General features: G+C 39.7%; 2 protein-coding genes across 7 annotated transcripts in view; one reads left to right on the plus strand and one right to left on the minus strand.

The window, feature by feature from the left end:
* Positions 1-13,635, plus strand: part of snx9b (sorting nexin 9b) — a 37,614-nt gene extending 23,979 nt beyond the window's left edge. Inside the window, 14 exon segments of the mRNA XM_046836292.1 lie at positions 4,005-4,143; positions 4,257-4,338; positions 5,887-6,012; positions 6,112-6,229; positions 7,138-7,268; positions 7,348-7,454; positions 9,085-9,188; positions 9,358-9,435; positions 9,558-9,634; positions 10,144-10,233; positions 10,327-10,384; positions 10,387-10,440; positions 11,278-11,369; positions 11,814-13,635. Coding sequence (XP_046692248.1) covers positions 4,005-4,143; positions 4,257-4,338; positions 5,887-6,012; positions 6,112-6,229; positions 7,138-7,268; positions 7,348-7,454; positions 9,085-9,188; positions 9,358-9,435; positions 9,558-9,634; positions 10,144-10,233; positions 10,327-10,384; positions 10,387-10,440; positions 11,278-11,369; positions 11,814-11,861 — 1,304 coding nt within the window. The 3' untranslated portion in view covers positions 11,862-13,635.
* Positions 13,636-13,959: 324 nt separating this feature from the next.
* The window catches only part of si:ch211-203k16.3 (angiopoietin-related protein 7), a 29,611-nt gene continuing 21,699 nt past the window's right edge, over positions 13,960-21,871 (minus strand). For 5 of the 6 annotated variants that reach the window (XM_046835623.1, XM_046835624.1, XM_046835621.1 and 2 more), the window contains 6 exons: positions 20,542-20,984; positions 18,462-18,696; positions 16,220-16,357; positions 15,296-15,512; positions 14,988-15,183; positions 13,960-14,256 (listed from right to left, as the gene is read on the minus strand). In XM_046835623.1, the coding sequence (XP_046691579.1) occupies positions 14,110-14,256; positions 14,988-15,183; positions 15,296-15,512; positions 16,220-16,357; positions 18,462-18,696; positions 20,542-20,913 (1,305 nt within the window). In that variant the 5' untranslated portion in view covers positions 20,914-20,984 and the 3' untranslated portion in view covers positions 13,960-14,109. The remainder of the gene's footprint in view (positions 14,257-14,987; positions 15,184-15,295; positions 15,513-16,219; positions 16,358-18,461; positions 18,697-20,541; positions 20,985-21,871) is intronic. The other variant, XM_046835626.1, reaches the window with a different exon arrangement.

Below are 21,871 nucleotides of genomic sequence, written 5' to 3' on the forward strand. Positions count from 1 at the left end.
ACGTCAAAAAGAAAGGAAAAGTCAAACGAGAATGTGAGGGGAAAAAAGTCAGACAAGAAAGAAAGAAAGAGATAAGTCGAATGAAAAGAATAAGAATGAAAGAAAGTAGGATGAGCATGTAAGAGAAAGAAAGAAAAGTCAAATGAGAAATGAGTGTCGAAAGAAAGAGAGAGAAAAGAAAGAAAGAAGAAAGAAAGAAAGAAAGAAAGAAAGAAAGAAAGAAAGAAAGAAAGAAAGAAAGAAGTAAAATGAAAAATAATAAGAATGAAAAAGTTAGATGAGCATGTAATAAAAAGAAAAAGCCAAATGAGAAATAAGAGTGTCGAAAGAAAGTAAGAAAGAAAGAAAGAATGAATGAATCATGGCTGAGGTGCTGGTGATGAGGAGTAAGCAGATTAAAATCATTGTTTGTCAAAAGCAGATGTTTCATGAGGTTTCCCCATATTGGTCTCACACACACACACACACACACACACACACACACACACACACAGAAATCGGATGTTTTTTAAAAATATTTTGGAATATTTTTAGTTATTAAAATTCTTTAAAGGTTTGCATTCTTTTGTTAAACAAACGAGAAAATCAAATGATTGAGTGTAGTTCAGAAAAAGGAAGAGAGAAAAAAGAAAAAACAATTAGTATTGCAGAGTTACACAGGAAATTTTAAAGCTTTATTGCCACCTGTTAGAAAACTCAACCTCCATCGTCATGTGATTGTTACCCTTAGTGGGGTCTTTTATGATTTGCTGTGTGCAAGTTTCCATAAAGCAATTAAAGCAGTGTCTTTTTACACACTTGTTTACAGATTAGAGAGCCTTTGCCCACCTTTTCCTCTTTAAGACCTCCCATTTATAGCTAATCATGTCACAGACCTGATGTCAGTAAGTTCATGTCACAGACCTGATGTCAGTAAGTTCATGTCACAGACCTGATGTCAGTAAGTTGTTGGATGTTCTTCCAGCTGAATGTTTTCAAAAGTTCTGTATTTTTCAGCCCCTATGTCGCCTCAGTGCCAACTTTTCTGAGACCTGTAGCAGACATCACATTTGAAATGTGTACAATTTCTCATTTTAAACATTTCTGTTCTATTGTAAAGAAAAATTGGCTCTTGTGATTTGAAAGTCTTTTACTTTTCATTTTATTAAAATTAAAAAAAACTTTCCAACATTTCCGGAAATCGAGTTGTAATCCTGTCCATGTTCAGAGTAAATCTCACAAGAATTAGGAATGAATCCAGTTTGCCTGTAAAGAGCTAACAAACCGGACACTCTGCTGCCCATTTGTCCTTTTAAAACGTTCTTCATTCAGTTGGAGAATTTCACCACTGTCTACAATCAAAACAGATCTGAACATTGTCATGAGTGAAACTATTACTTACTGTTACAGCAGTTTGCTTCACATCATTACTCCGTTTTCCTGTGATTGTTTGGGCAGCAGAATTTATGGCTTGTCAAAGCTGAAAGATAGTCAGGAGAGGGAGGGAGGGGAGAGAAGAAAGAAAGAAAGAAAGAAAGAAAGAAAGAAAGAAAGAAAGAAAGAAAGAAAGAAAGAAATGAGAATGCAAGAAGGAAAGAAAAAGTTTGTTGAGAATGTAAATAATTAAAATCAAATGATAATTAAAAAGGAAAGAACATCAAAAAGAAAGAAAGAAGTCAAACGTAATAAAGAATTAAAATCAAACGAGATTTAAAAAAGGAAAGAACATCAAAGAAAGAAAGAAAGAAAGAAAGAAGAGTCAAATGTAAGAAAGAATTAAAATCAAATGAGAATTAAAAAAGTGAAAGAAAACAAGGAAAGAAAGGGTCAATTAAGAATGTAAAAAAGAAAGTCAAATAAGAATGAAAGGAAGAATTAGTCAAATTAGAATGTAAAAAGAAAGTCAAATAAGAATGAAAGGAAGAATTAGTCAAATTAGAATGTAAAAAAAGAAAGAAAGAAAGAAAGAAAGAAAGAAAGAAAGAAAAGGTCAAATAAGAAAGAAAGAAAGAAAGAGCGAAGGAACCGGGGTGCTTGGCCCCCTAAAAAAATTCCACTTGCATCTGTTATTAGGATCTTCGTTCTCTTTAATGAAATAACATCATTTCCTTTTCAGTGGTTCAGAAGTGTGTTTTTTGGTCTACATTGTTTGTATGGATTTTCTTTCAATTAAACACCTTTTTCTCCTTTCTTTTCTCCTGAAGATATTTATCCGTATCCGTACCTAATCGATTACACAGGTACACCATGAGGTGTTGAGAACTTCTCTAACAAGCTGCATGGGATGAACTGAGCTCCAAACTCACAAGCATGGGTCATGCTGTCGGATAACGGCACATTTTAATCATGTTGAATTCATTCAAGACGTAATAACGTGTCTACAGGGCAGTGGTTGCTCACTGATTTCTGATCTGAAGGTCGGGAGTTCAAATCCCAGTCACTTATGGGCCCCTTGAGCAAGACCTTTAGAGCCCTGGATAAGAGCATCTGTCAAGTGGTGTAGATGTAAAAATATTTAAAGGGGTCTGGTAGCTCTTACTTCTGATCAGAAGGTTGTGAGTTCAAATCCCAGCACTACAAACTGCCATTGCTGGGCCCCTGAGCAAGGCCCTTAACCCTCAAGTGCTCAGTCGTTGTATGTACCAATTGGATGACTGTTTTAAAAAAAAAAAAAAAAGGGTGTATACCAAATATCCCAGAGTTTTATATCCTAGTGTAAGAGGGGTCGACTGATACTGTGGGACACATTTACAGGATTATATGAACCTACTCGTTGCTGTAGTAACGCCTTATGCTTTGGACCTGTAATCTGAGGCTAGTAAGAAATGGATTGAGGGAGGAAAATGGGTTTCTTCAACTCAACGCATAGTAAAACTATGTATAAGGAGGGGTTTATTTCACGTTTCTGGAAGGAGTCTCCAGTTTCAGTGCTTCAGGGTTCATCTTTCCGCCATTGTCAAGACAATAGTTTTTTTTCCTGTATGAGAATGGAAAAAAAAAAAAGAAAGAATAGAACATCAGAAAAGAAAGTCAAATAAAAAAGAGAAAGAAAGAAAGAAAGGAAAGTCATATGGAAAAGAAAGAAAGAAAGAAAGTCGAATGAGAATGTTGGAGAGGGAGAGAGAGAGAGAGAGAGAGAGAGAGAGACGAAAGGAAAGTCATATGGAAAAGAAAGTCGAATAAGAATGTTGAGAGAGAGAGAGAACGAAAGGAAAGTCATATGGAAGAGAAAGAAAAGAAAGTCGAATGAGAATGTAATAAAGAATGAAGGGGAAAGTTCAATAAAAATTTAAGAAAGAAAGAGAATGATAAGGGCCTCTGCGAAATGCTGTAAATGTTTTCACGCTTACTTTCACATTTTAGTGTTTTAAAAAACAAACACGCTACTATTTCTCTCTCTCTCTCTCTCTCTCTCTCTCTCTCTCTCTCTCTCTCTCGGCTTTTTCTCTCCTCGTTTTATCTCCTTTGTTGGTCACTGAAACATAAAACACTCATCAACAGAAACTACATAGAGGTGTTTAATCCTTACCATACCACTCCGCCCTTTCATTCCAAAACAGGCGCTCTACCACGCCCCCTGCTGGGCGATATTGAATTATTTCCCTTCAAATATTAGCACTTGTGATATTCAGTGTAAGAGAAATAAAACACGTCAGGAACGTTCTAGAGAAAATATGAACAATTATCTTTTAGCATTGAGCTACTGATTGGTTTTCTTTAAGAGCAGTTCACTGGAAACCATATTTAATGTGAAGTTAAAGAAAAAATCTGTACAGTAAATTAATGTGTCAGACGCTCTCTGCTGTAGGTCACATGACTATGTTTATAGATTTATCAGTAGGGGGCCAAGCATATAAACGATGGTTATCATATTCACAGATAATCAGTCGAACCCCCCCCCCTCCTCCCATAACAATACTAATAGACGTTTACTTCTGAATGAACGTGTGTGCAGGTTTGCGTTATCAATATATTCAAATTTTACGTATTGAAAAATGGTGCGTAACACGGTAATGTGGTCGAAGGTGGCGACGATGACGAGTGGGACGACGAATGGGACGACAGGAAGTCCTCGGGCGGGTACGGAGAAAGCGAAACGGCCGGTGACGGCGCCATCAACCGAGGAGGAGCTCACGGGTCCTCCATGAAAATCACCCTCAACAAGTAAGAAGTCTCATATTTACCCTAGAACCCGTTTGCAGAACTTCAGCTGAAATGAAGTGGATTATACTGTAAAAGTTCTGTATAATCGATCGTTTTTTCCGCACCGTGTGCAGATTCCCGGGATTCTCCAAATCGGGTCCTGAGCTGTACCTCCTGCATAAACAGGGCTCCAAAGGACCCAAGCTGTCTGTCTATGTAAGCTAAAGATCTTTATAATCCTTTCCGAATAATGTGAAATGTCGCTCTGCCATATACGTTCCCATAGTAACAGCTCAATCACAAATACGTTCAACTGCGTGAATTATAATACATTATTACCCGTGCACAGTACGTCATTCGGTGAAATTCTTGCTTGCCATGGGTTGGAAGATCTCCTGCTACAGAGCTCCAACCCTATTGTACACCTATGGGATGAATAAGAACTCTGACTACACACCAGGCCTTCTCACCTCCAGGAAATGGAGACCACAGACTTTTGAACTTTGCTCCTTTTAGAGAAGTACAGTATATGAACCAATGGATTGGACAACGAAAACCGGCATCATAATTTGGACATCATTAATACCGAGGACATCCACGCTAGGAAAGAACGCGTACGAGGTGGTATCGAAACGTTTCGAGACTAGTTTTGTAACACACCAACAGATGGCAGCACAGGGCTGCACACACAGTCACAGGGAGCACCAACCTTCATAAGGCAGTGTGCCTCCTGTGTACATCGGGAGCTGTGCGACTGGTGCTGTTCTGACCACAGAAACAACCTGATCACACTTTCACACCCACCCTTCTCACCAGACTTGGCACTTCGCCCTCTTCCTGAAGATGAAGATGCGGCTTAAAGGTCACCGTTTTCACACCATTGCGGAGATCCGGTGGTTGGTTCGCTCGAAAAGAAGACATTCAGAACATGTTCCAGAAGAGGCAGGAACTTGTGCACAGTATTGCTTTTTTGAAGGTGATGGTGTGAACAGATAGATAAATTAAGTACTTTTTTGTAAACAGAGCCAGTCTCACAATTGTTAGATACCACCTCGTATGTGATTATGTAGTCAACGAAACAACCCAGAACATGTTTTAGATTTTCGATCATCCGAAGCTTTGATGACAGATCAAACTTGTGGCATGTTGGAGAGTGATGGAGTACTGCGTCGGACGACCTGGCCTCCACACTCACCTGATTTCAATCGGTTGAGATTTGAGAAGGAAGGAAAAGCAGCCAACAAGTACTCAATACCTCTGGAAGCTCCATTCAGGTGACAAAATCATGAAGCTGACTGAGAGAACACCATAAGATGTGCAAAGCCGTTAACAAACCAAAAGGTGGCTACTTTAGGCAATTTAAAGTATAAAACATATTCTGTGTTCTTTAATTCGATACACTGCGGCTTTTTGGTTCCAGAACCCTTCGGCATTAAACTTTCTAGTAACTTGTAGCCTCATTGTTTTTTCTTTCCATGACACAATCCTTCCTTTTTTTTATCTAGTAGTTCAGTGACTCTCAGTATCAGAAAGTTCAGACTATCAGCAGTTCAGTGACTCACCATCAGTTATTCATTGACTATAGTGAAAGTAATAAAGGTATCTGAGGATGTAGGAATGTCGGTCTGGACCGAGATGGTCTGCTCTTCAACATTTCACAAAAACAAGTTGTGATAAAGGTCAGAATCTTCACAGAATGAAAGTGTGAGGCTCCTGGAGGAGTTTTTTTTATTGTGGTATTTAGTGTGTGTGTGTGTGTTGCAGAGCGGGGAGGTCGGCCCGGTGTGGGAGTACATCGAGCCTCAGCTGGACTGTGTTGTAGCCGACCCCAAAAAGGGCACTAAAATGTACGGCCTGAAGAGCTACATTGAGTATCAGGTCTCCCCAAACGTGAGTCCTGCAGCACCAACCCTCTCACACGCTACAATCCAATAAGTATTTAACACTTCTACATCTTCACACTGTTCTTACTCTCTGTCCTTTAAATAGACAACTAACAAACCAGTCAATCATCGATACAAGCACTTCGACTGGCTGTATGAGAGACTTTTGGAGAAGTTTGGGTCGGCCATCCCCATCCCCTGTCTACCTGACAAACAGGTCACAGGTATAGAAAAAAAAACTGCATACCTGTGTGTCTGTCTGTCTGTCTACGTGCATTTGTGTCTGTGTGTCTTTGTGTCTGCATACCTGTATCTGACTGTGTGCGTGTGTCTGTTTGTATGTGCATTTGTGTCTGTGTGTGCCTACAAACCTGTGTCTGACTGTGTGTGTGTCTGACTGTGTGTGTGTGTGTCTGACTGTGTGTGTGTGTGTCTGACTGTGTGTGTGTGTGTCTGACTGTGTGTGTGTGTGTCTGACTGTGTGTGTGTCTGACTGTGTGTGTGTCTGACTGTGTGTGTGTGTCTGTGTGTGTGTCTGACTGTGTGTGTCTGACTGTGTGTGTGTTTGACTGTGTGTGTCTGACTGTGTGTGTCTGACTGTGTGTGTGTCTGACTGTGTGTCTGACTGTGTGTGTGTGTGTGTCTGACTGTGTGTCTGATTTTGTGTGTCTGACTAAGTGCCTGCACACCACCTGTGTGTGTGTGTGCCTGCACACCACCTGTGTGTGTGTGTGTGTGTGTGTGTGTGTGTGTGTGTGTGTGTGTGTGCCTGCACACCACCTGTGTGTGTCTGTCTGTTTGTCTGTAGGCATGCCTGCATACCTGTGTGTGTGTCTCTCTGTCTGTCTGTCTGTCTGTACGACTGTGTGTGTCTTTGTCTGTCTGTGTGTGTTCAGAATACCACACTTGTGTTCATGTGTTGATGTGTAGAGCAGCAGCTCGAGCAATAGTGGAACTTACACATCACACATTTATATATTTATATATGGCCTTGTTGTTTTATGCAGTCGTTTCTATAGCAACAGCTCACACAGGATCACTAACACAGCTTTGACCACAGATGTCCATGATCAGTAATAATCTAAATCATCATGTCGTGGTGTGTAGCTGGAAGTTTCTGTTTGTGTCTCAGGACGTTTTGAGGAGGAGTTCATTAAGATGCGTATGGAGAGACTTCAGGCCTGGATGTCCAGGATGTGCCGGCATCCTGTCATCTCCACCAGCGAGGTCTTCCAGCTCTTCCTCACCTACAAAGATGAAAAGGTATGGAGTGGAAAAGAAAGTACAGATTGTAGTTTTTTTTTTAGTAAGGATGTTTGAACGGATTGATCATGTGACACAGGACTGGAAAACGGGAAAAAGAAAAGCAGAGAAGGATGAGACGGTCGGGGTGATGATCTTCTCCACGATAGAGCCTGAGGGACTGCCGGACCTGGATCTCACTGAGGTGTAAGTGAAAGATTCAGCAAAATAGCAACTATTGGAACTGTTTATTACTTCTGTGAAGAGCTTTAGGGTCTTCAGTTTCACTCAGATTCACATTCTCACTATAAGGAATAAGGAAAATATATTGTGATTTAAATAATAGTAATGATGTACAGGTAGATGCCGATTAGAAGGTAGTTTCGTCCTTGTTAAGGGAATCAGGGGGGTCGAATACTTCGGCGAGCAGGATATTTCGGGGGATAATTGTTCAGGGGTGTAAATACTTTTGCAGGACACTGTGTGTATATTTTGGTATTTAGACCATATTCACTTTTTTCAAGTTTATTTTATTTTTTCCCTCAATATTTCACTCAGTACCCCATAATGACAAAGAGAAAACAGAATTTTTTGTAGGGGTCTGAATACTTTCTAAATGCACTGTATGCACAACCCCAGTTCCAAAAAAAAAGTTGGAACACTGGGTAAAATGTAAATAAAAACAGAACGCACTGATTTGCAAATTTCATAAACTCGTATTTTAGTCACATTAAAACACAGAACATATAAAATGTTTAAACTGAAGAAACGTATCAACAAAAGGTCATTTTAAATTTCATGGCTGCAACAGGTTTCAAAAAAGTCAGGACAGAGCAACAAAAAACATTTTATATTTATATCTATCTATCTATCTATCTATCTATCTATCTATCTATCTATCTATATATATATATATATATATATATATATATATATATATATATATATATATACACACACACACACATACACATCAAGGGTCAGCTCTGAGCCCTTTCTTGTTTGCAGTATTGATGGACAGGTTGAAGGACGAGGTCAGACAGGAGTCTCTGTGGACTATGATGTTTGCGGATGATATTGTGATTTGTGGTGAGAGTAGGGAGCAGGTTGAGAAGAGCCTGGAGAGGTGAAGGTACACACTGGAGAGAAGGGGAATGAAAGACAGTAGGAAAAAGACACAGTACATGTGTGTGAATGAGAGGGAGGGAAGTGGAGTGGGTGGAGAAGAGTGATAGCAGGAGTGATTTGTGATAGAAGAGTATCTGCGAGAGTGAAAGGGAAAGTTAATAAGACTGTGGTGAGACCTGAGATGTTGTATGGTTTAGACAGGAGGTGGAGCTGGAGGTAGCAGAGCTGAAGATGTTGAGATGTTCGTTGGGAGTGATGAGGATGGACAGGATTAGAAACGAGTTTATTAGAGGAACAGCGCATGTAGGACGTTTTGGAAACAAGGTGAGGGAGGTGAGATTGAGATGGTTTGGACATGTGCAGAGGAGGGACATGGGGTATATCAGTAGGAGAATGCTGAGGATGGAGCCACCAGGAAGAAGGAAAAGAGGAAGACCAAAGAGGAGGTTTATGGATGTGGTGAGGGAAGACATGCAGGTAGTTGGTTTGAAAGATGATGATATGTAAATGTACCATTCATGTGTATATATATTATAATGCAGTATATTTTTATACTTATAGTATATAGCTATACTTTTATTTATTTAAATATTGTTCTTGTTTACATACGGTTGGATAGCCGTAAAAAGCGTTTCACTAGATGTCGAGCTCTGTATGAATGTGTATGTGACAAGTAACATTTGATTTGATTTGAGTTTTTGATTTTCAGCGAGCAGAAGTGCGAGCAGTTCAGTCGTTTCACCAAGGCGATGGATGATGGAGTGAAAGACCTTCTGAATGTTGGAAATGAGCACTGGAAGCGCTGCACAGGACGTGAGTCAGAACCATCTAGATTTTTTGTGTGTGTGTTTTTATTTATATATATATATATATATATATATATATATATATATATATATATATATATATATATATATATATATATATATATAATTATTTTTATTTTTTTTTTTACATTGAAATATCTGTATTCCTTCAACAGCTCTGCCGAAGGAGTATCAGCGGATTGGGAAAGCCTTCCAGAACCTGTCATCTGTCTTCACCAGCAGTGGATATGAAGGTCCGGTTTGCTCGGTTGCTCCCAGTCCTTGTTTTAAAGACTCTGTGGGTTCGGGTTAAACCATAATGACAGGTTATGGCAGGGATAAGTGTTTTAGTGTGTGGTTTTGGTGTTTCCTGCAGGAGAATCTACGCTCACTGATGCTCTCACAGCAGCTGGGAAGACCTACGAGGAGATCGCGCAGATGGTCGCTGAGCAGGTATCAGTACAGGCTTAAGAAGAGATGGATATTTGACACCTTCTAACTGTAGATTAGTTTATTATATTGTTCTGCACCATACAGACAAATGAGCATCACTTTTCAAGAGACATATCAGCTATTATTACTATCATTATGACATTTATTTTCATAGTCATTGCTATTGAAATTTAAATATTTACTTATGCATGCGCATATGATCAGTGGGTGAATCTAACAAATAATTAGGCTACGTTTACAACTTGAGGTTAACTGATAACTCGGTTGGATCGTACTTTCTGATAACCGATTAATCAACATCTTATATGCATCTGTAAAGTCTTTTTTCGAGGGCTACCTTAACGGAATTTAGATGTTGAGAATCTTGTAGCTGTATAGAGAAATAATCATTGGTTATTGTTTCTCACAGCCATTTTTAAACCAAGATTTTTAACAAATGGGAAGTGCGAAAGTGACTTGTGTGGAATGTGTGTATAATAACCTCAGGCTTGCGTGTTCTCCATTTTCAGCCAAAAAAAGATCTTCACTTCCTCATGGAGACCAACAACGAGTACAAAGGACTTCTTGGATGCTTTCCCGACACAATCGGAGTTCACAAGGTATAGAATTTATAGAATCAGCATGAATTGAACGACAAAAATGTTACTAAGATCAAAGTTGCGTTTTAAGGCGTTCTGTTTGCGTTCCTGCAGGTCGCCATAGAGAAAGTAAAAGAAGCAGACAAACTGGTCGCCACCAGTAAAATCACCCCTGGGAAAAGGTCACGATGGCCAAGCGAGCAAGCACCATGTCTTACGCATTACAGGGTACGCACATGTAGCTCTCTTCTAATGAAGTTTATATGCGGTCTAACATATGGAAACTATTTAATTTCATTTCTCCATTCATTTAATTTTAATTAGTGCCAATTTAATTAATTACTAACCAAAAATATATTAAACATAATACATAAAAAACATAATTAAAAAGTGTATTGCATTTATTAGATTTATTCTATTTAATTTTTAGTTTAAGCAAGCAGGCATTTTATTTTGAATTGTTTTAAAAATGTGAACTGTTCAAATGTTGATCACAAATTTTGTTGATAATAAACTGCATTAATAAAAAAATTGTACCGTATTTACAAAAAAATGGTATTTAAGCCTGCTTCATTTAAATTAATAATAAAAAATACAATAAATCAAATTAATGCAATATACTTTATTATATCAATTAAATTTGACAAATTTAATTGGTTTGTGTTTGTTGTTTTGCGTGGTATTTTTTTTATGTAATATTTACACACAAGATCATTTATTTATTCATTCAACTATATATATATATATATATATATATATATATATATATATATATATATATATATATATATATATATATAAATAAATAAATGTACACAGATGGTCCTCAAGTTATGATGGTTCAACTTGCTATTTTTCAGTCTTAGGTGAAGATGGTGTTGATGACAATAGCGTATTAGTTTCAATATTTTGTTTCACGTGGCAGGCAAAAGTAACAAAAAGTCACAAATTGGATCCCATAGTGGCGTCAGAGTTTTGTCACAGTCATACAGCCTTTTCTGATGATTGTGTGTGTGTAATGTAATGGACTGTAACCTGATGTCTGGGTGATTTTGGTTTCTGCAGCGGAGATGAACCATTTCCATAACAATCGTATCTACGACTACAACAGAGTGATGCAGCAGTACCTGGAGCAGCAAGTCAAATTTTATGAGACGGTAATGAGCTTTTACACTTTCTTACACTTTGTGTGTGTGTGTCTGTCTTTGTGTCTGTCTGGGTGGGCAGGTGTCTGGGAGTCTGTCTGTCTGGGTGTCTCGTCTTTCTTTCTATTTGTCTAGGTGAATGGGTGGGTGTATCTGACTTTGTGTCTATCTTGGTGGGAGTGTCTGACTGTCTGTATATCTGGGAGGTAGTGTCTGGGTGTCTGTCTGTCTTTCTGTGTCTGTCTGGATGGATGGGTGAGTGTCTGTCTTTCTGTATATGTGGGAGGTAGTGTCTGAGTGTCTGTCTGTGTCTGTCTGGATGGGTGAGTGTCTGTCTTTCTGTAAATCTGGGAGGTAGTGTCTGGGTGTCTTTCTGTGTCTGTCTGGATGGGTGGGTGTCTGTCTTTTTATCTGTCTGTGTGTGAGTGAACTGAAATTACTGTTTTGTATTTACAGATTGCTGAGAAGCTGAGACAGGCTCACAGCCAGTTTACTACCATGTAAAGAAGAGGACTGCACTGAATCACACACACATACAGGGTGCACCTCTCTCTCTCTCTCTCTCTCTCTCTCTGTTCCTCTTTAACATCTCTTTTTGTCTTTGACCTCAGTGCCATAAAAAGATTGTTGATCTCAGACCAAAGGAGGTTTGTTCAAATATAACTTCCTCTCCTCCGACGTGAAACATCCATCCGTCATTTTCTTTTTTTTTTTTCGTTCATTTTCTTCCCCAAGTCCCCCAAAGGAGTGAGAAGAAAGTAAAAAAGTGGCACAAACACTAGGTATTCTTTAGTACCATTTTAAAACAGTCGCTTTGCTGTGTGTTTCCCCAAACGCCGTTCGCTCCGGGGAGTTCGTTATATTACACACTGATATTTGTGCCACTCGGAGGATCAGTCTTTTTTTTTTATATATATATATATATATATATGCTTTGAAATTGTGTATCGAGTTTTAAACTTTTGATAGAAATAAATAAATAAAATTTATGTAAGTCACTATTGTTTATATATCGATCTAAAGAAAACGGATCCAAAAAAAAAAAATGCTCGTTTTCATATTTAAATAACGAAAGCCGTTTCAGCCAATCAGCGATCAGGATACGATTGCAGCGTATTAGTTACACATTTGGCTTTTATAAGCATCTCCTACCACCGTCACACGAAAAAATTAAGTCTCGGAAAAATCACAGCTGGATGCTTTCCAGAAGAAGCGTGTGTTGAAGTGAATGAAAGTTGATCCTTTGAATCCTGAACTGTTTTATTTCTCAAAGTCGCAGCTTGAGAGTAAAAAAATCCCTCTGGGGAACCGACTGAGCAAAAAAAAAAAAAGAGGATTGATATGCTAAGAGTGGACACACATGATGTGAGTTTTCACAAGTGTTTAATGAAGCCTTAATGTAATAACGTGACCAAAACATTCAAATTCGTTTTTATATTTCATTCTGTATTCAATTAAAACAGTTTTCTACAAATCCTTTATTTCATATCTACAGTTCTGAAAATAAACATCCCAGTGGCACAAATGTCCAAACCGATCCAGAAATAGCGACTTGTCTTACACGCTTTCTTTTTCCTACGATGTCTAATATGTTCATTCTGAGGGGTTTTTCCTCTTCACTGTGCCTTCACGTGCTGAGCAACTTCAGCATGCGTCATATGCAATGCACTTTCTCTTCGCAGTGCCAAAATGCAACAAGCGATGTGTAGTAACCTGTCTGTAATCTCTCACACACACACACACACACACACACATACACACATACACACACCTGTTTTCCAAGCATCTGAAGGAGGGCTGGTCCTTGTAGCACAGGGATGCTGTAATCCCACATCACATATGCTTTTCTTTTCTATTCCTCCTCCAAAGACTGCAGTGTCGTTTCCACTTTTCCGCCTCACATGAACGTATAATAAATAATATACACGCATTCAGAGTAGCACAGAGAAGGAGGACATGTTTGAACTAGGTGTTGGTGATCCTTTGACATCAGAGTAAAGGGATTCCCTTTAGTGCAGCACTCACACCATCTCCATTCTTCCAGCTCATACTGGTTCCACTGGATCGCCAACTCCTAGTTCCAAGATTTCCTCCCCCCCTGCACCTCCCTTTATAAATATAACATATATACATGTTAACGAATGCATGTGCTTCAACTCATAGCGTATTGTTGTGTGTATACCGATGTCCTGCAATGTTATCGGCACCGTGAACGACACAAAAAGCCACAAAAGTCATTCTGTTCTGATTAAATAAACTTTGATTTGTATTCTCTTAAGTGTGGTTTCCTTCATACGCAGTGTTCCCGTTATTTAAATACCGATCAGGCAGAACATTATGACCACCTGCCTAATGTTGCGTCGGTCCCCTTTTGCTGCTGAAACAGTCGTGACCCATCGAGACCACGACCCTGTCACCGGTTCACCTCTGTTCCTTCCTTGGAGCACTTATGATAGACCACTGCAGACCAGGAACATCACACAAGAGCTGCAGTTATGGCGATGCTCTGACCCAGACGTCTAGACGTCACAATCCCTCCGCTCAAATCCTTACCCTCACCCATTTTTCCTGCTTCTAACACGTCAACTTTGAGGAGAAAATGTTCAATGTGTCTGATCGGTGTTTATTATATAATTATATATATTTATATACATGTAAAGGATGAGCCTTATGTCCCACCACACAGGACGTGAAGTCACCATTCAGTTCTTCAGCTTCATCAGCTCTGATTGGCCGGTTGTGTCCGAGTGTATCATGGGGACAGGTGGGGTCGGAAAGTGCGTGGGCGGATCATCATGGCCACCTTACGCAGCGAATAGTAATCCGTGTCCTTCCAGGTGAACCAGACGATACCGTTGGGTCCGAGTGTATTTTTCCCTTTCGGAGCGTAACGTCCACCCTGCAGAGACGACACACAGACAGATGTCAAAATACTTTACATTAGCTGTGTGTCGGAGCCAGTGAAAGTGTGTGTCCCAAAAAATGTCTCCAAAAGTCCTCTACATCATCACCAGTTTTCTGTCCAAACATCTCTAACAATCATGATGTTACAGGGCATGGGTGATAAACCCAAAACATCTGAATATCTAAATCATGTTGATAAACATATACACTGCATGACCAAAACTTTTGGGACAACCACATGTACTTCGTGTAGGAACGTCTCCGGTGTAGTAATAAATAAATATAATTCAAATGTACCCATTTTATTTTCTTTATTAAAAAAAAAACAAGTTTATGGAAATCCCTATGGAAATTCTACATTTAGTCCCCATTTACTATTATAATAACTTCCACTCTTCTGGGAAGATGTTCCACTAGATTTTGTGGAGATTCGTTTAGCCACATGGATGTAAGTAAATCCAGGTTCTGATGGAGGTGAGGTGAGGAGGCCTGGGGTGCGTGTTCACATTTATCCCAAAGCTGTTCAGTAGGTTTAAGGTGAGGTACATTTCAACAAGATCTCATTAGAACTAGGAGGATCTCCTGCTATAGAGCTTTTGAACACCTTTGTGATGAATGTAAACTATCTCAAAAGTTTGTCCACAAACTTTTGGTCGTTAGTGTATGATGTGAGGAAGAAACCTTGGGATAAATGGTTATACTAGAGAGATTTATGGAGATCTTTGCCTTGTGGTAGACGCCGTTCAGGTTGGCGTAGAAACACTGGTTGTACCACCAGCCTGCGTGTGAGATCTCGGCACAGATGTTCCCCGTGTCGGGTGTGCTGAAGTCCTGTTTGTCGTGATACCAACTGAACGAGTCTTCCACAGTACCGCTAAAGCCAGAGATGTGAAGCCTGTACTGGGCCGCCTCATCCTCTATCCTGACACACACACACACACACACACACAGGATTATACATCACACTACATTTAAAGGCAGTATAAGTAAACACACAATGAAGACACGTTTCTAGACTTCAGCTCCTCCTCCACCTGAAATTCTGGTACAGAGCGTGTTTGCGTTTGCCGCTCCAGTCCTCCATGTCAACGCGCAGCACGTAGTCTCCCTGGGTGGACAGGTCGTGGATGTGGCGATTCCCGAGCCAGTACTCCGTACGCAGGTCTCCGAACCCGTCCTTGTACTCCTTCCAGCCGCGGTCGAATTTCACCGAGCCGTCCTGCCGACGCTGAATCACCGTCCATCCGCCACCTGGGGGGGGTAGAAGACATCTCGAGAGTCTCCAACATATGTATATTTTTATACCCAGCTTCTTACCAATAGCTTCCATGGTCTGCTTTGAATTTATGTTCAAAAAGTTCTGAAGTTCCTCTGGGGTTGTATTTCAGTAAAAATGTACCACAATTAACCCTGTGATTTTATCATTACCACAAATACTCTCACCTCACTCACTCACGTCTCTGGATGCAGGAACATGCCATTGTCTTCTAGTTCAAGTAAAGAGAAAAACACAAACCCATGAATTGTAGTGGAAGATCTCCTGCTATAGAGCTCCAACCCTATTGGACTGCACTCCAGATCACCTCACCTTCATCACTTTACTAACACCCTTGTGGTTGAATAAATCACAAATCTCCACAAAACTCTAGTGGAACATCTTCCCAGAATAATGGAGGTTATTATAAGTGCAAATATGGAATAGGGATGATCATGAAGAACACAAATCGTATTGGTCGTGTCTACAAACGTTTGAGCAAAATGTGCCTCAAAATGACCTTCTGTGTGAATCACACACACACACACTACAGATGTTGATACAAATAATCAGACGTGAGTAAAGAAATTTGCACTCTTTACACAATAGTTTGGGATGCGACCAATGAACAAGCGACGGATATCAATATATTAAATAGATTTTATAGTAAAGTAGAAATCGCAGCGTCAGAGAGAGACTTCACCGTCCGTGTCCATGTCGCAGTAAACCTCCACAGGCATGGCTCCTAGAGACGGCACCACGGTGTAGATCCCGGACCGCCGTACTCCGTTGTAATAGATGGAGGCGCAGTCGATGGGGCAGTTTCTGACGTGCTGCATCTCTAAAATAAATACACAAATAAACCATTGGTGTTTGATCCCGATTACGTTCTATACAGTACACATGGATTATGTTCTGGTGATACTCGACCCCAATTCCTAAATAAATGGGAAAATCGGAAAGCAATGATTTGCAAATCCCATCGTTTATTCATGATCGAAGAAAGAAAACTTGTTGCAACTGGGGAAATACACAATTTAATGTAATTGTGAATTTGATTGCTGCAACACGTCTCAGAAGAAGTTGCCAGAACCATGTTTATCACATAACAGCATCTACTCTTCTTTTACCTAAAGTCTGTATGTGTATAAGACCCTGAGGAGGCCAGTTTCTGAAATTTTGGGAAAGGAATGTTGCCAATTTGTGTTTGATACAAGATTCCGGCTGTTTAACAGTCCTGGGTCATCTTTGTCATGTTTTTCATTTCAATTGGTACAAGGCCTAGAAGTTTAGCATTTTCTTGCTGAAATATGAATTTTTCTCTGAGAAAGCATGGATGGAAGCATATCTAAAACTTGTATATACCGGATTTTTCCTCTCCTGTTTAGTCTGGAGGACGTGGTGTCCATGGTTTCCAGAAAAGAAATACAAATTGTGTTACGTCTAACCACAGAACAGTTTCGCCTCAGTGCATTGTAAATGGAGGATGGTGGCGTTTGTGAATCATGTTCACGTATGCCTTCTTCTTCGAATGATAGCGATTTAACCTGCATTTATGGATGACATTTCAAACAGTGTTCACAGAGAGTGATTTCTGGAGGAATTAATGAACCCATGCAGCGATTTGACTGTTTTAAATACAGTGCCGTCCGAGGGCCAGAAGATCATCCCTTGCTTCTTGTGCACAGAGATTTCTCCAGATTCTTTGAAACTTTTAATGATATTATCTACTGTAAATGATGAGGTATTCAATGCAATTTGATGTTGAGGAACATTATTCTTAAATTGTTCCACAATTTGTAGACACAATCTTTAACAGATTGGTGAAGCTCCGCCCATTTTCACTTATAAGAGACTCTCTAAAAGCCTCTCTAAAATACTGACATGTTGCCAATTCCAGGTTTTTTCAAACTTTTGTTGCCATTTCCCAACTCTTTTTTTTTTTGACCGTGTTCTTTCCTTAAACCGTACATTTCCTCACTTTAAACATTTGATATGTTCTCTTTATTCTATTGTGAATAAAATTTGGATTTATGAGATTTAATTTTACTTTATCATTATGCATTATATGGACAAAGTTTGTGGACAACAGACTATAGTATTCCTATGTACTCTTTGATCATCCCATTCCACATTTAATCCTAATTCCCTTCAAAAAATATCCTCCACTCTTCTGGGAAGAAGATGTTCCACTAGATTTTGGAATATGCTTGTGGAGATTCATTCAGACACAATGGTGTTAGTAAAATCAGGTACTGAGGTGGATGAGGTGAGGGGGCCTGGGGTGCATTTATCATACATAGTTAGACTGCCCTCTAGTGGCAGCTAGACGAAACCCTTGAACAGCAGTTTCTTGAAAAAATTGACTAATTTATTGCTTAATTGATAAAAATTAATAATAATTTAATAATAATTAAATTCTAAATAATAATTTATTACCCACAAATCATAAATAAATGTTTACTATTATAAATTATCATAATAATAGACTGTAATACCTTAGACTCACTATAGACCCAGAAGTACAGAAGCAACTGCCCTTTCCAGTCAAAAGTGGCTCTTTCCCTTAATAATCAACACATTCTTGGAAGAAGCCTCCAGTTTCAGAGTAAAGTTTCTTCCGCAGCCGAATCACCAAGACAGAGGAATTTCTCAGGGTTGTGCAGTTATTAGAAAATAATCAACTTCTGGTTGGTACCAGTGACATCACATCCTTCACCCTGATGATTTTCCTGTAACATGGACATTATTGGTATTTTGTTCCATACTTATAGCAGCACATCTGGAAATCTGGAAAGCATCCAGCTGTGATTTTATTATTAATTTCCACTCGTATCTACACACCAACTACACCCTACACCCCAGGTGTCCACAAACTTTTGCTGATATATTGTATGTAATCTTATGTAATCTACTGGTGATTATTAGGCCAAGCTCCAGCTCACCAGGGTGCAGCGTGTGCTGGTTGCTCAGCAGAGGACTGGTACGCACGATGTTGATCATACACCCAGGGTTCCGGTGCACTTTCTCCACCAGCATGGAGAGGTTGAGGATCTGAACCTGCAGGTCGGAGAGGAGCGAACCCTGGACGTGCAGCAGCGTGGTGGCATCTGCATACTGAGCCTCCAGCTCACGGACACGATGCTCCTGAGACGAGTTCAGACGAGACTTTTCTTCACTCTTCACATGCAAAGAAAAAGAAGGCAAAAAGGACAAGATTCATATTAACTATAATAATAATAATAATAATAATAATAATAATAATAATAATAATAATAATAATAATAATAATAATACTGTCAGCAGGGGGCGCCAAATCCTAGGCAACCGCTTAATTTGCCTACACCTAGTAACGGTGCTGCTCGATAATTTGGAGTTGTGTGCAAAAGTTTGTACACCCTATACATTAAATCAAACACAATGAGTGAACATGTGTTTTGGAGTGAAAGGTTATTATACTCAACAGAAATTAGCAGAAATGTGCAAGTTAAGTAAAGAATGGAAAATTCGGTGGCATCGAAACGCATTTAAAAACCATAACATTAAACCCAAGTACTGAGTGGTTGCTATAGAAACGATCTCATATTATAACAAGGTGTGTTATACATGTTATATGGTTCAAATTAATCAACAACCATCTGCCCAATTAGAATAGACGACAACAATGTCCCAATTACAACATACACTATAATTTCAAAAGTATTAGGACACCTGACATCTCCAGCCATATACACTTTTCCCCCAAAATGTTACTACAAATTTAGACACACACACTTGTATAGGACGTTGTTGAAAGATATTTTCCCTTCACTTGAACTCAAACCTGTTCCAGCATGACAATGTCCCTGTGCACAAAGCCAGCAACATGAAGATCTGCGTGAAGTGTGTGTATATTTGTGTGAGCTGTGTGTGTGAGCGAGCTGCTGTAGTGTATGTTATTAAGCCAGTAGTTCAGGGTGATGAGATTACAGTATGAGCGTGGATAAGGCCAAGCACGTGAGGTCAAGATCTGAACTTAATCCTGTTAACACTCAGACGGAAAGGAGAAAAAAAAAAAACAAATGAAGAACAGATAAACAGAGGCCGCTCAGTGCGGATTGGAATAAACACTATTATTATTATTGCTGTTTTATAGTAAAGAACTAATTTTTTTATAAAAACCCTGCGTGAGATCAGAGTAGAAGGTCAGATTGGGATATTTCCTGTTCACACTCCATTCAGGGTTCGTTTAAATCTCACACTGGAATGTTTCATATCAGTTCAGAAATGACACGATGTTACCGAGCTTCAACAGTAACATGATACACTTTTCTTATTCTCTTTAAAAGAGAGAGAAAAAGAAAGAAAGTCTCGTGAGGGACAGAGCATTTACAGCTGCTATATAGTAAGTGAGAACAGGAAGTAACTGGTTTCAAGGACGTTCGACAGCATTAAACGTAGAAATATAAAAACCAGTAAAACATTTCTGGAGGTGGAGCTTCACAGCCTCATGTCTTTTTTGCAGCAGTGGATGAAGTACACAAACCATGTAGTTGAGTAAAAGTAGATTCACTCAAGAACTCATAAATAAAAAGGAACGACTGGTTTCACTAAATGTATTTGAGTAAAAAGTCAAATATTTGACTTTGAAATGTGAAGTTACAGTAAAAATCTCCCCAAATGGAAAAACTTCAGTGAAGAACAGATACGTGAAAAAGCGGCTTAACCACAGCAATGAATCACTTTTACTTCATTACTGATCAACACTACGTTTCTGTTGAAGAATAAGAATATTCTTTATATTTGTCACAAATATTTTGCATATCTCAGTGATGTTAGGAAGCGGGGGTCAGAGCACAGGGTCAGCCATGAGAAATCGCTCCTGGAGTACAAAGGGCCTAAGAGTGGCAGCTCGGTGTGGCTGGGATTTGAACTCACAACCTTCAGATCCAAATCTCCCCCATTCAGAGCTGCACTCTTCACAATTGAACATAGACATCTGTTTTTCTTTATCCACCCGATCCCAAAGCGTCTCACAGCTCTGACCTGCAGCTCGAGCACTTTGACTCGGTGCCGATGGTTCCTCAGCTCCTCCTGCAGCTCGGAGATGGTCTCGTGCAGAGCCAGGATCTGCTGCTTGCGCTCCTCGTTCTCATGCAGCCAGTAGGAGACCTCGTCTGTGCAGCGGAACACATCGGGGCAGCGATGCTCATCCATCTGGGGCAAAGTGGCCACCAGTTTGCACGTTCCATCCTTCATCACCTGGTTACTGTACTCGCCGCACTGCGAGGCGCCGACCCGCTCGTCCTCGCTCGCCCCGACCCCCAACACCACCATCAGGAGGGGGAGAAGCGTCCCAACCTCCATCAGAAAACCCCAAAGGATCCACAACAGCTCAGAGACGCATGATTTCACCATTAACCTCGTCAGTGATGCGAGAGCGAAGATGTCTTCTGAAAAACGGCGTCCCTCTTCCCATTAGTGTTTCTCTTTATAAAAGAATAAAGAAACACCATTAATTTAAACACTAAGTGACTCCTAAAGCTCTGAATGACATCATACAGCACATGAACATACACACATCAACACCTCCAGCACATGAACATACACACATCAACACCTCCAGCACATGAACATACACACATCAACACCTCCAGCGAATTCACCAAATAAACACCACGGCATAGTGTTTATCCCTTTACTCTCACATTTCACTTTTTTTGAAGACTGAAAAGAAAATATCAAGAAGAGGAGTGGAGGAGTAAATAAGACAGAAAATAGGGGGAGAGAGAAAGAGAGCAATAGAAAGAGAGTGAGAAAATAAGAGTAATGAGGGGTTGATAAAGACAAAGTGAGTGAGAAAGAGAAATAAAGAGGGATTGAGACAGAGAGGAGGGAGAGGAGTGAAAAAGACAACGTAGAGATGTGAGAGTTTGTGAAGGAAGGAAAGACAGACGGACGAACAAAAGGACAGTAGGGAGGAAGGAAGGAAGGAAGGAAGGAAAGAAAGATAGAAAGAAAGAAAGAAAGAAAGAAAGAAAGAAAGAAAGAAAGAAAGAAAGAAACTAACAAACAAAAGAAATGGAGAGTGAAAATGGGAGTGAGTGGGACAGGGGAACGAGAGAGAACGAGAAGTGAAAAAGATGGAAAGTAGAGGTGAGTGTGGAAGAGAGAAAGAAAGAAAGAAAGATGGACTGAGAGTGAGAGAAAAGAATTCAAGAGAGAGAGAAGTGGAAAAAGATGGAAGGTAGAGGTGAGAGTGTGGGAGAGGAAAGAAAGATGGACTGAGAGTGAGAGAAAAGAATTCAAGAGAGAGAGAAGTGGAAAAAGATGGAAGGTAGAGGTGAGAGTGTGGGAGAGGGAAAGAAAGATGGAC

This window comes from Silurus meridionalis, chromosome 23, assembly GCF_014805685.1.
Source record: "Silurus meridionalis isolate SWU-2019-XX chromosome 23, ASM1480568v1, whole genome shotgun sequence".
NCBI lineage: Eukaryota > Metazoa > Chordata > Actinopteri > Siluriformes > Siluridae > Silurus > Silurus meridionalis.